Genomic DNA, 14,524 nt, shown 5'->3' on the forward strand with positions numbered 1-14,524 from the left:
AGAGAAGAGCCAACCAGCTTTTGCAGTTTTATGGCTGGTGTATGGGGCTTCTCCCTCCAGCTGGCATAGAGATGGATCAGTTCTGGGGAGAGGTGAGAGTAAAGGGGAAGAACAGTTGGGCAGGTGGAGGAGGAGGAGGGGAGAAGTAGAAGGAGAGGGAAACTGAAGAAGACTATGCCCAGGAACCCTGCTGGAATTCCAAGACCGGTTCTTTCCAGTGATGAGTCAACTGGGAAAAGGGAACAACTGTACTTTGGACTGGATTTATTTTTTTAATGCTCTTTGGAGCCTGGTGCTAATGATTAGTGGAAGCACTTGGCCGCCTCATCTGCTAAACTCTTGTGTTTGTCCAATTTTGTTTACCAAATGCCCAGGTTTTTCCAGAGCCAGTGGGGGGGAGGATATTTTTTTTTTTTGTCAGGTGGGACAGGAATCCACCTGGTTACCAGCTAGAACCCCCTGCAGTAAACAGCCCAAACTACCCGCTGGGCAGCCAATGGGGCAAAGGACTGAAGGTTAGTCGACAAAATCCTTGCCCTCAAGGAATGGAATCCTACTTTGAATGATTAGCCCTCTGCCATCTCCCCAGGACCTCCTCTCTTGCTCCCTCCCCCACTTCCCCTTCCCCTACCAATGGAGCACCGGGCAGTATACTTTACAATGAAGAAGAATGGCTACTTCGATGAAAATACCTGTTTGTTGAGTACTGGTTGCTGGAGACCATCAAAAAGAAGCCGAATGCCTTCATACTTGGCTTCGTCACCAATGCATTTGCCTATCAAATCTAGACAAAGAACCACACTACAATTAGGAGGAAACATTACTAGTCAGAGAATTATAAGATCACTCAATCCATCAATGATATTTATAAAGTGCTTAAAGTGTGCAGAGCACTGTATTAAGTGCGTAGGAAAGTACAATAAAATAGTGTCAATAGGCTGAATACCTGCCCAAAAGGAGCTTATAGACTAGAGGGGGTGATCGACATTAAAATGAGTTACATATAAGGGAAATGGCAGATTGTCAGGATATGCATATAAGTGCAGAAGGGAAGGGTGAATATCAACGTGCTTAGTGGATACAGTCTAAAGTGCATAGGGACACAAAAGGGAGGGTGAACAGAAGATGTAAGGCCTTAATCCAGGAAGGTTCTTGGGAGGAGATATGCTTTTAGTAGGCTTTGAAGGCATGGAGAGCCCCTGTATCTCTAAGCACCCACCAATCCCGCTGAAATAATTGCCACAAGGCAGGACTTGGTTAAAGGGTCAATCCAGGGAGCCAAACCTTTCAACTCCTTATTGTCTTTTGGGGCTGAAATGGCCATGTCCTTTCTCTGCTGGGGATAAGGGAAGCAGTATGGCCCAGCAGATAGAGCACAGCCTGGGAGTCGGAAGGATCTGGATTTTAAGGTCTGTCTGACCTTGGGCAAGTCACTTGACTTCTCTGTGCCTCAGTTCCCTCATCTGTAAAATGGGGATTAAGACTGAGCGCCCCATGTGGGACTGTGTCCAACCTGATTATACTGTATCTACCCCAGCACTTAAAACAGTGCTAGACGCATAGTACGCACTTAAAAACCATCATCATTATTAATAAACAAAACTGCCCTGAGTCCTAATCAATGGGAAGAGTGGCTCCCTGACTTGTGTTTCTGTCACATCAACACTCCAAAAACATTTAATGTCCAGTAAGCCGCAGCAGTCAGGGACACTTGGGTGAGCAGTGGAATCCACCATACTGCCAGTGTGGTACTAGGGGCTTACTTGGGTGTGGCCGGCTTTCACCTATGTGTTTGGAAGAATGCCTGGACTCCTTCCCTGTTGCCCACTCCACTCGTCCCTCACCCCCACCCTCCTCAGCGCTGCTTGACTCAGACTGGGCTCAGGCAGAGCCTGCTAGGAAAGAGCCCGGTCCAACATACTCTAGTCCAGTCCCCGGGCTTCCCCTATATAGGGCAGTGTTTGGGAAAAGAACTCTGTCCCACCTGGAATGTAGCTCATCATTTCTTCAAAGGTCTGCTTGGCTCGTTTCTGTTTATCTTGGGGCGAGCGAGGCTCTGTGTTTTCGCAGAACACGGCATCTGAAAGGACCAAAATGGAAAAGGTTAGCAGGAATTTCCAAGTGCTTAGCCCCAAGGTACTGGTCTCAATCTTCTCCCCAAAGGAAAGCAGGAGTCTGTGTCTCTCCTCTGGTTTTACCTTTCCCTGGCGGATCCTAGACGGATCTCTGTCTCTGGGTCTCTCTCTGATTTACCCATCACTTTGCTACCCCAAGATCTAGCTGTCTTTCCAGTTTCTCCAGTGCCCATTTGGAAGAAAGGACTGGTGGGGGCCTGTGAGCAGCAATGCTGATTTCATTCATTCCCACCTGCAGTCACCCCAGCTACAGCCAGCTGATCCAAAAAATCAATCGATCGTATTTACTGAGCGCTCACCATGAGCACAGCACTGTACTAAGCGCTTGGGAGAGTACAAAACAATGATAGACTTTTAGACTGTGAGCCCACTGTTGGGTAGGGACTGTCTCTATATGTTGCCATTTTGTACTTCCCAAGCGCTTCGTACAGTGCTCTGCACATAGTAAGCACTCGATAAATACAATTGATGATGATGATGATGATATAACCAACATTGCAAAATCAGTACTGGCAGCTGATACGGGGTTGGGTAACTCCATGGTCTTCAAACCCTTGGCCTTCTGCACACCCCGGGTGGCCCACTGGTCCCCCTTCCATTTTCAGAACTGATCTGCCCACTGAGCCCACTCCCTAAACTTCCCTCTGCAGCTCCAGCTGGCTCTGCTCTTCCCCCGTGCAAACGGCTGGTCAGCGGCCTTAGGACAAGGAGTATGCCTGATTCCCAGCCCGGGCGCGAAGCTCTTCTGAGCAACGTGTGGGCTGTGGTCCCGCCAGCACAAACCTCGCAGTAGGGTTATCAGCGAGACCAGGCGGTGCTCCTGGAAGAGTTGCTCTAGTTTGCACTGCAGATAGTAACCGCTGTACATCTCCAAGGTGTTTCTGAAGAGGATCCGGAGGCCCATCAGGAGGTGATGCAGCCAGTCAGGAACTCGGAACACCACCCGACCTGCAAGCCATGACAGCCCGAATCCCATCAGTCTGAGAATAATCATCATCATAATAATAATAATAATGGCATTTATTAAGCACTTACTATGTGCAAAGCACTGTTCTAAGCGCTGGGGAGGTTACAAGGTGATCAGGTTGTCCCATGTGGGGCTCACAGTCTTAATCCCCATTTTACAGATGAGGGAACTGGGGCACAGAGAAGTGACTTGCCCCAAGTCACACAGCTGACCATTGGCAGAGCCGGGATTTGAACCCATGACCTCTGACTCCAAAGCCCGTGCTCTTTCCCACGCTGCTTCTCAATGGGTATATCGGGGAAATTTGCGCAAATACAAGCTGAGGCTGGAGCTGTCAATACCGGCCTGGGAAACACAACTAAAAAGCACTTTCACGGGTCCCAAACTACATCCCGGGCTAGGAACCCTGCCCAAAACTGAGTCAGCACTGGGCCTGGGATAAGAGCAGTGTAGACCAGTAGAAAGAACTAGAGGCTTGGCCTGCTGGATGACCACGGCAAGTCACAGCCTTGGGCCCCAGGTATCCCCTTCTGTCCAACGGGGACAAGGTATGATACAGGGCACAAGAGATGGGTTCTACGAGGGGACAACTCATCTGATTTCCTTGAATCGACTCCAGCGCTTAGCACAGTGCTCGGCACACTGTAAGAACACTGATATGCATATATCTCGATCTGACCTGAGTCACATTCCTTTGTCCTGGGCAGAAGATAAATACATGCAGGTAATTAAAAAACTGGGCCCAAGGAAATCATTTCTTACCAACATACATCAGGTAATCATAGACTCCCTCTACGGTCATCACCTCCATAAAATAATTTTGATTTTGTCTTCTCTCTGAATTTTCAGCCCGGTTTGCGTTATTCTTGAACAGATCATTGAAGAGCTAAAATGCAAAAGAACTTTATGAATTTCTACCGTCTACAGCAACGGCCACCACAGAAAGACTCTGAACTTGCACGTAAGTCCACTGGTGGACCCTTTCTGAATCAAGATGGTCTCCAAAATGTAGGGGCCCCTTCTCCTGTTCTCTCTCCCAACAATTCCAGCAAAATCAACCGTGACACTGATGACCATATGGAACCTGTTTTCAGCTGTAAATCACCACACTTGAATGTGACTGCTCGGTCTCCCTTTGGAGAAGCGTTCCACTCTCAGTTTGAGTCAGAAGCTCCTGTTTCTCCAGGGGGTTGGAATGCAGTGGGTGTGGAGAAAGATGGGATCCTCAGGCAAAATGGACCCCTGCATAACCCTGACCGCACTCTCCCGGGAGGAGAACTAGAGGTAGAAAACTAGAGGTGGACTCCACTGTCTGTAGCATGGGGAACTAGTCCCCCAGCAGCTGCACCCAAAATTAAAGTCTTTGCCTAGGGCCGTCTGCTTGTTTCAAGATCTTTCACCATGTGAATGTCTCAACCGGATCCTCTGAAATGACAATCCTGCAGGCTTACGGTCCAACCGCACACCAAGAGAAACAGTGAATGCCCACACCTTGGGCTGAAACAGAGGTCCAGGAAAACGCTTTTTTCAGTTGAATGACGCTTTTCAATTCCATCAAAAGACCTGGTCTTGCTATTAGTTTCACTTTGATGCTGGGAAGCAATTCTGCAATTCCCTCAGCCAGGCTGGGAGGAGCTGCGCAGAGAACCTGTGATCGACTCCAACCTCTAATAGTCGCAGAGGCAGAAGCTGTATTTCAGTCATCATCATCATCATCAATCGTATTTATTGAGCGCTTACTGTGTGCAGAGCACTGTACTAAGTGCTTGGGAAGTACAAATTGGCAACATATAGAGACAGTCCCTACCCAACAGTGGGCTCACAGTCACTCGTTTTGTTCCCTGCCTCCCGAGTTTTTCAGGTGGGCAGGTGCAAACCGAGACTCCTTCTACTTCCCCCCTCCTGATTCATAAGAATTCACATTTGTGAGCAACCCCGCCCTCCCAGCACAAAGAAATTAGAAGTTGTTCCAACAGAGGCAGAGCCCAGAAGACTGGAAGCAAAGACACTGCTCACGGACTCTTCCGCCCAGAAACCGTACCTTCTTGTTGTTCTCCGATGTGGGACTCAGGATGGTCAGCTCTGGCCGGCTCGGTTTAGGCTTTGGCGATTCACAAGAGTTGATGAAATTCATGATGAAAGGCTCCAAATGCTGACCTTTCTGTAGTGACACACAGAGAGAGCCCACAACCACCCGAGTTGAGCAGCCCACCCACTGACCAGTGTCCAAAATGGCACTCGAGCAGACCCCATTACAAAGATCTATCAAGAGCCTACTTAAATAGGCTCATCACGGCAATCATTCAGAATCCATAGAATTAACAGCCACTCACTTCTTTCATTAGTTTTCCTGGAACCGATTTTATAATTTTCCCTGCAATTTAAAAAGAAAACACACCATGATTGTTTTTCCCCAAAATTAATGGGCAACTGACTGCTCATCCCAACCGATCACTAATCACTTGGACAGATTTAAAATGAACAATCCCTGGAAAAGTGAACGTTGACATTTGACTTCCTTTAACCACTTAGACACATAAATATTCCACATCATCATAATTTAGGCCTTTTAAAACAACTGAAGGACAATTAAACAAAAAAAAGCACCCAGTGATGGGTGTCATCAAACGGAAGTCAGTTGAATGAAGACGTCCGGAAATTATATAAACACATTTACACCGATGACTGGCCCTGGGGCCAGGAATTACAGGTATAGGGGTGGCTCCAACAAAGCACGGTGGGCAAGTTCCAACTTATCTTCCTCAGTCTCCCCATCAATGAAACTTGAAGAGTTTTATAAGTTTGCCCAAAGAAGCATGCTCTAAGGTTTTGGGTGGGTAGAAAGGCCGCATGTATGCCTTCGAGCCTAATTTAGAAAAATAATGAAGCGGCTGGAAAAAGTCAGCAACATCCATCTTGGCTTGCCAAAATAGAAAACGCATTGAACATACATATAAAATATTACATTTCCCGATATGCCTCCTTTCCTACTCTGTGACATGGTGCAAATTTCACTTTTTATGGAGCATTCCAATGAGCAAATCATCTTACTCTTGTTGTCATTTTCAAAGCCCGGAATAATTGTGAGACTTTTCCTGAGCCTGGTTGTGGATGAGATGGCTGAATGGACACCGATAAGGCTGACATGGTCTTTGGGCAGAAGGCCCAGAATTAAAGTGGGGTCAGGAAAAAGGCAGGGGCCAATGTTCAGGTGACCTCTCCCCCAGATGGTTTCAAGCTACATGATTATTCCAAAGGTGTCAGTACCAAGCGCATGACTAGCACAGGGCAGGATCAGTTTCAGTGGCCCCTTACAGTTTTTCAATAACGCTGGTACACCAAAGTCCCCAGGCACCAAGGCTTTTCGAGGCCAGAGTCTGCAAATCATGATTTTAACTGTGACTAGAATGTGCCAGGAGGGAGGGCTGAATTCTGAAAAAAAAAAATGTTTTAATTTAAGGCAACTGCTGACTTTGCAAAAGAAAAAAAAACCAATTCAAACTGAGAAAAACCAGTTTGTACAAAGAAGTGTATTTATCTGATTAGCTGGGTCCTTGTAATAACAAAAACATTGGGATTGCCTATGTAACAACAAAAATATTTTAGGAAAGAAACAGTCTGGTTATGTGGCTAGGGGCTAGAATACAGGGGACTGATTCTGCCCAGCAATATTTCAGCGATGTGTTTGTTTCGCGAGCCAAGCAATGTGCCAAGAGTTCTGAGCCCTGTTGTCAGCTCATCAGATTCCCACCCCAGTTAATTTAATACTTTTGTGTTGGTTGTCTACCCAGGAATGTCAAACATTTGGCTGGTACCAGGGGAGCGGGAACCGGGATTGGGGAAGACGGTAAGCTTCTTATAGGCAGGGATCTGGGGTTCTGCTTCTCTTCAGCTTTCGTGAGAGAAAGGACCTACTTACCTAGATTCACGTCGGGGAGGATTTTGTCGAGAAACTGTGTCTCTCCACCATTGGGGGAGAGGAAGTCCGCCAAAAGTTGGCTGTTACTCAGTTCTGGGTGCTGCAGAAGTTTCTTGAAGAGGCCAAAAAGAAAATTTTAATTTTAAACTGACTGATGGAGGTTGGGCTCACCTGAGTTTTCCCCTAGTTGCAGCAGATAAAGGTATCTAAGGGAAAAGTGCTGTCAAAGAGAGGCAGTGTGGCTCAATAACAACAACAAAAACTCCTGGCTGCCCATTTAATCTCTCCTATCCTAGTGGCCTAGTGGAAACAGCACAGCCTGGGAGTCAGAGGACCTGGGTTCCAATCCTGGCTCTGCCAACTGCTTGCTGTGTGACCTGGGAAAAGTCACTTAACTTCTCTGTACTTAGGGGACTAAATACCTGTTCTCCCTTCCTACTTAGACTTTGAGCCCGCTGTGGTACAGGGACTATGCCCAACTAATCATCTTGCATCTACCCTTCTCTTGCAGCAGAGAAGCAGTGTGGCTCGGCGGAAAGAGCACGGGCTTTGGAATCAGAGCTCAGGGGTTCAAATCCTGGCTCTTCCAATTGTCAGCTGTGTGACTTTGGGCAAGTCACTTAACTTCTTTGTGCCTCAGTCACCTCATCTGTAAAATGGGGATTAAGATTGTGAGTCCCCATGGGACAATCTCCACAGCGCTTAGAACAGTGCTTTGCACACAGTAAGCACTTAATAAATGTCATCACTATTACTATTATTATTACCCCAGTATCACTCCATGCAAATCTCCTAGTCATGCCTCACTAGAATGTCCTGCTCCCACCCCTCCCACCCCCATTCTTCACTGCTTTCCTCTGTCTGGACACCCTCTGGTCTTCCTTAGCCAAACCAGGCCCTTCCCCACCTTGAAAAGCTTCGTCAAATGCGACCACCTCCAGGAAGCCTTTAATGAATCACCCCACCATCCCAACTATGCCCTCCTCTTGACTACCTCAGTAGCCTTCTGTATTTTAAATGTTGGTTCCTCAACACTGTGGGCTCACCTCACCCTACTGAGAGCTCACCTCCTCCAGGAGGCCTTCCCAGACTGAGCCACTTCCTTCCTCTCCCCCTCATCCCCCTTTCCATCCCTCCCATCTTACCTCCTTCCCTTCCCCACAGCACCTGTATATATGTTTGTACATATTTATTACTCTATTTATTTTACTTGTACATATCTATTCTATTTATTTTATTTTGTTAGTATGTTTGGTTTTGTTCTCTGTCTCCCCCTTTTAGACTGTGAGCCCACTGCTGGGTAGGGACTGTCTCTATATGTTGCCGATTTGTACTTCCCAAGCGCTTAGTACAGTGCTCTGCACACAGTAAGTGCTCAATAAATACGATTGATTGATTGATTGATTGGGCAGGGAACATGTCTGTCAAATCTGTTTTATCATACTCTTCCAAGTGCTTAGTACAGTGCTCTGTACATAGTAAGTACCCAAAAAATACCACTGATTGATTGACTGATATGGTCCCAGGCCCATTCAGGCCAACCCAGCAACCACAGTTCCACTAACTGTAAACTCCTTGTGGACAGAGATTAGGCTTATCAATTCTATTGTCCCATACTCTCCCAAACACTTAGTATAGTCCTCTGCACACAGTAAGCGCTCAATAAATACCATAGCCCTGGGGAGGAAGCAGCCAGCTCCGACTCCCCTTGGCACCTGTGCTGGAAAAGTCACCCCGGCAAGGGCCACACCCAATAAAATAAGGTACACTAAACAAGCCCTATGTATTTTTCAACGAACAGCATACTTTTTATAAAAGTCAATGGATGATCTTCTCATTCAAATCAAGCTTCACAAAAAGAGTTGAGGTTAAAACAAGACACAAATATTTTTCAGATACAAAAATTCAATCCCAATCTACTTTTCAGGCAAGTATACCAGATTTTGAGTCAAATCTTAACCCAAGTTATAAAACCCCTAAACCAAGGCTGACTGAGAGAATGATAAAAGCCGGAAGACAATGGGTTCGTTAAGCTCCTTTATGACCTCCAAAGTTTTAAGAAAGCACCCTGAACCTGTACCTGTAAGTATTCCTGAAACTCCTCCCTCTTTGACTTTAGGAACTCGTAGTTCTTGGGACCGATGATCCTCTTGGAAGGAAGTTGAGCATCCGGAAATGTACCTGAAATGAGACAGAGAAGGATTTTTTTCAATTTCCCTTTTTTCTTTTGATTCAAAACATCATTTCATTACGTGAAATCTAGATCCACATCATGCCCTGAAACCAGGATGTGATTTTTGGCCGATTTTGGCACAAAAGCCTGACGCCTTATCTTCCGGTTGTGATGGGAGCTACATCCGCATGCTGCGGAAACCCTTCCCCCTTCCACTTTTTGGCTCTATGCCGGAGGAGAACAATAGATGACGTGCAGGGCTGGGGCACTTGGAGATCCTCAGGGTGGGAGAAAATATAAGAGAGTATGACCGCTTTCTGCCTCGCTCTATGTCCAGGAGAATGTCTCAGTCCTCACCCTACCCCCACAACTCTGTGTCTCTCCCACTCATCCTCTCTGCTGGGGGTCTCTACCCCTCTCCCTTCCTGCTTGATGCTACCTTGGGGCTGACAATTCCCATAGAGTTGTCCCCTCCAGGCAGATCCTGGGGCTCCTGGCTGTCCCCCTCTGATGGCTCTCCTTTCCCCATTGCTCCCACCTCCCCCTTGCCTTCCTATCTCTGACTCCCCTTTCCCTGTTTTTTTTCCCCCTCAACCAGCCCACAGATACTTGCAGTGCAGTTCGATAGTTACCGTGAGGATGTGCATACAGTCAGGGTACAGGTTACGTCTACAGGAGTGAGAAGCCACCACCACAATTCCCAGGATGAGTCATCCTGAGCCTCATCCTGAGGCTACCTGCCATTCATTCTTCCTCTTCCCCTTCTCTCTCTCCTTCCAGAGACCGTCCTTTTGAGACCAACCCCAGCCAGTATAACTCTACCTCAACAGGCGGCTGACCGGCCAGCAACCCGAGGACCAGGGGAAGAAACGGGTAGAGGGTACATAGGTAGCAGCCCAGCCTGTCCTGCCGTAGAGATCTGCAATCCCCACAGTTTACCTGACCTGACCCCAGGCACCCACAGCAGAGCTGCCGGCCAAACAAGCACATATTTCTTGTGGGTGCAGGGAGGGGACAGATGGAAGGTCCCCGGGGACTTGGGGCAGATGAGGGTGGCAACTATAGTACCCAGGAAATCCTCTACTGTGGACCTGGAAGGTTTCAGTGAAGCTCTTAGGCGTAGAAGAATGACCTACCATGAAACTCCGTTAGCTTTGACTCGAGGACATAGAACTCAAGGTATCTTCGATAGACAGACCAGTGCTCAGGCTCATGGCCAACTACAAGGGGAAGACACATTGAACAACAGAATTATTTACTTGCTTGGAAAAGAAACCAGTGTTGAGCACTGAAAAAAAACTATGCCATTACACCATTCTCCATTACATATTCCTGGATGCCCCTGAGTGACTTGAAAACTTTTCGTAAATATCACTGACCCAAAAGCCTTGGCTTTTCTGAATTTTCTACCAAACACCTTTGAATTTTTAAAAAATCCAGTTCAAAATCTTTATAGGACTTCCTATTTTCATTTATTTTTCTGGAATCTAGGTTATATTTAGACCAACAAAAGCATCCTATCTGGTCAAATGACACACACCATTCCTTTTTCTTACGGGTTCCTTTGCTCCAGAGGAGGAGATAGGGCAGTTCCCCTTCAGAACTGGCTGAGGGTGACAGAACACACAGTACCTTGCGAGAGGTAAAACAGGGAGGGGGAGGCAAGCCAGATGGAAGGAGTTGGACCCCAGGTGCAAAGTAGGTGAGGGAGCTGGGTCTGAAACCCAACTACGGCATCTTTTCATAGTCCTTCCCAGTCTTTAAATCCTCCCAGTAAGCTCATTGTGGACAGGGAATGCTCTCTGTTATATTGTAATAATAATAATAATAATGATAGCATTTATTAAGCGCTTACTATGTGCAGAGCACTGTTCTAAGCGCTGGGGAGGTGACAAGGTGATCAGGTTGTCCCATGGAGGGGGCTCACAGTCTACATCCCCATTTTACAGATGAGGGACCTGAGGCGCAGAGAAGTGAAGTGACTTGCCCAAAGTCACGCAGCTGACAAGGGGCGGATCCGGGATTTGAACCTCTGACTTCAAAGCCTGGGCTCTTTCCACTGAGCCACGCTGCTTCTCCTAGCCACGCTGCTTCTCTTGCACTCTCCCAAGTACTTAGTATGCTGCTCTACACACAGTAAGCGCTTAAGAAATGCCCCTGATTGACTGACTCATACGGGCATTACTCAATAACCATTACGAAATTCCGCAACATGTACCAACACACCGCAACTGCACCCTCGCTCAGGGTTAGATCCACCTGAAAGATATTTCTTGTGACCTAAGCAGGACTTGAGCCAAAAAAACAAAGAAAAACAGAAAACTCCAACAAAGTTTCCAGCGGTCACCTTTTTCCCTTTCCCTTTTCCCCTGCCTCCCCATGTTACAAATTTTCAATATTCTACAGTGTCGGTACAACACGCCTGCCCCCTCCTGGTTGCCGAATGAAACCCGGATTGAGGGGTTGTGCCGCAACACAACTTTTGATTCTTAACTTAAAAGGCCCACCACCCCATCCCCGACACCAAGTCTTCGGATACTCGGTGTTGAGGGGTTGTACCGCAGCACAACTTTTGATTCTTAACTTAAAAGGCCCACCACCCCATCCCCGACACCAAGTCTTCGGATACTCGGTGTTGAGGGGTTGTACCGCAACACAACATTTGATTCTTAACTTAAAAGGCCCACCACCCCATCCCCGACACCAAGTCTTCGGATACTCGGTGTTGAGGGGTTGTACCGCAGCACAACTTTTGATTCTTAACTTAAAAGGCCCACCACCCCATCCCCGACACCAAGTCTTCGGATACTCGGTGTTGAGGGGTTGTACCGCAACACAACATTTGATTCTTAACTTAAAAGGCCCACCACCCCATCCCCGACACCAAGTCTTCGGATACTTGGTGTAGAGGGGTTGTACCGCCACACAACTTTTGATTCTTAACTTAAAAGGCCCACCGCCCCATCCCCGACACCAAGTCTTCAGATACTCGGTGTTGAGGGGTTGTACCGCAACACAACTTTTGATTCTTAACTTAAAAGGCCCACCACCCCATCCCCGACACCAAGTCTTCGGATACTCGGTTTTGAGGGGTTGTACCGCAACACAACTTTTGATTCTTAACTTAAAAGGCCCACCGCAACATCCCCGACACCAAGTCTTCGGATACACATACACAGCCAAACGTTGGAACCAGTATCGGGGGCTCTCATGTCAAACGGATGAAAGCTGACCTCAAGAATAGCATTATACTCATTTTTTAAAAAGCTGTTCTTTCCGTTTCTCACCTGCTCTCCTGTCATTCCTTTCCACATCGATGCAAAACACGGGGATTCGCTCTTTCTTCTCTTTCCTTTCCGAAGACGGGTCATCAAAGAAGTCCACGTACGGGATGCTGATTTTCCAGGCGGCCAGGTTCCGGGGAGTGTTGGGCGTGCTGACTGCTTCCACTGGAGAGTCATCTTCCATGACGACGATTCCCTCCTCGATCTGTAGTGGAAATATCCCATGTGGAGTTAAAATCTGCCATTCAATTCCAACTTTAGCTTGCCTTCACTGCATAACCAAATCCATCATATCTCACTCCAGTCAAAAACTGCTGACAGGTATTAATGATTACAAAGGCAAGTACACTCCTTCGTTAGGAAGTGATATTTGTAAACTAAAAACCGATAATTTTTTTTTAAAATACCACAAATAAATCCTGTTACGTCTGGTCCAAAACTGGTCCAAAAAAGTTTGTTGGTACTTATGCTTTTTTAAAAAAAATTGTTCTAACAGGTTCTGTAAAAAATACAGAAGTACCCTCAAGTGTCTGTTGTGAAAATAAGGAAGCAGAAATGGAATAATTGAATTGAAAACACAACTCACAGAAGAGGGAAATATAGGCAAAATGCAGATGGAACAAAAATAAACACAAACAAACATTTCAGGCATTATAAATGTTTGGTGTTTGTCATTTTTCTTCTGAAAAACCCAAAGGACATCACTTTGCAGTAAGAGCCCAATCAACCGAGGCAGACAGACAAAGACGATGGAACATATTCCTCAACAACATGACAGAGGAGCCAGAAATGCCTTAAGTCAGCTTCCTTTGAAAATAGTCATTATTTTTGTTCAGTCATCCCAGATTTCTGTTGAACACCTTCACTGTCCTGCATGAACGAAAGAGTGAGAAAATGGGGAGGGAGAAGGAGAAACTTTCTAGTTTATGGGGCTAGTTACAACATTTAGAAGAAACAGGAGGAGACCAATGAGATGAGGACGATGGGTAAAACTGTGATGACTTCCCTTTCTAAGCTAAATGAGGACAACACATGTTTGTACAGCTCGGGATACTTATTGAGCTCAGTTCCAAGAATATACGGTCATAAAACATAAATCTACTTCCCAAATGCTGAAATGACCCAGTCCAATTCCCAATTAATTTTTACATCCACTTTGATGAATGGCACGGCAGAACCATTTCCCCTGCCCTCATCAGCAGCCAAGGGAGGGCAATGGAGAAAAAAAGCAATGCAAATCATTCATTCATTCAATCGTATTTATTGAGCACTTACCGTGCACAGAGCACTGTACTAAGCGCTTGGGAGAGTACAATACAACAATAAACACATTCCAAATTACTGCTGCAACGTTCACGTGGGGTTCATCTCAGCACAAGCCAGAGAAGAACACTCGAGTGAGGCTGCGTTACATTTTCAAAAAAGTCCTGTGGGGTATTAATGGACTGTAGGAGGTAGGCTTGGAGCCACAAATTAACACGTCAGTTCCCGAAACAAGGGAAGAAAATTCATCTTGTGGTTTGGAAAATCTGCGCCCTGACCTCTGCCAGGCCGCACCAGCCGCCCCCGCCTATGAGAGACTGGATCCACTGCTGGGATCCTTCCCTCCCAGCTGTTGGGGCATCTGGAAAGTCGTAACTGCTTGGAAAGCCCCCAAGCCCCTCCTTTAGCTGTGATGTCTCTAGTACAGTGCTTTGCACACAGCAAGCGCTCAATAAATATGATTGAATGATTCCTGCAACTCTTTTTGTCTGGTAACGCATACTGTTTATTCTTTAATTGCTACCCTAATCCTCTCCTCCTGTGCCTATCACTCGCACCCTCCTCTTAAGACTGTGAACCCGCTTTGGACCTGGTGCCGTGCCGCCGTACCTTTCCCCGGTGCTTAACTCAATGTTTTGCACAATGTAAGTGCTTGACAAATGCAATAAATAATAATAACTTATACCTGGGAAAGCAAAGAGGATCTCTTGAGAGCACAGAAATTTATGGAAACAGATCACTCTGCTCCATTAAAAAGCCCCAGCAACACATTTCTGCTTCCAG

The 14,524-nt window shown here is 46.6% G+C and overlaps 1 protein-coding gene across 4 annotated transcripts in view; it reads right to left on the reverse strand.

Annotated features, from left to right (window-relative positions):
- Window positions 1-14,524, reverse strand: part of SNX14 (sorting nexin 14) — a 40,374-nt gene that overhangs the window by 732 nt on the left and 25,118 nt on the right. For all 4 annotated transcript variants that reach the window (XM_038760733.1, XM_038760736.1, XM_038760734.1 and 1 more), the window contains 10 exons: window positions 12,482-12,683; window positions 10,331-10,414; window positions 9,102-9,202; window positions 7,022-7,133; window positions 5,436-5,476; window positions 5,144-5,263; window positions 3,865-3,988; window positions 2,919-3,083; window positions 1,985-2,080; window positions 693-784 (listed from right to left, as the gene is read on the reverse strand). In XM_038760733.1, coding sequence (XP_038616661.1) covers window positions 693-784; window positions 1,985-2,080; window positions 2,919-3,083; window positions 3,865-3,988; window positions 5,144-5,263; window positions 5,436-5,476; window positions 7,022-7,133; window positions 9,102-9,202; window positions 10,331-10,414; window positions 12,482-12,683 — 1,137 coding nt within the window. The remainder of the gene's footprint in view (window positions 1-692; window positions 785-1,984; window positions 2,081-2,918; window positions 3,084-3,864; window positions 3,989-5,143; window positions 5,264-5,435; window positions 5,477-7,021; window positions 7,134-9,101; window positions 9,203-10,330; window positions 10,415-12,481; window positions 12,684-14,524) is intronic.

This window comes from Tachyglossus aculeatus, chromosome 19 (genome assembly GCF_015852505.1).
Source record: "Tachyglossus aculeatus isolate mTacAcu1 chromosome 19, mTacAcu1.pri, whole genome shotgun sequence".
NCBI classification, from domain to species: Eukaryota; Metazoa; Chordata; class Mammalia; order Monotremata; family Tachyglossidae; genus Tachyglossus; species Tachyglossus aculeatus.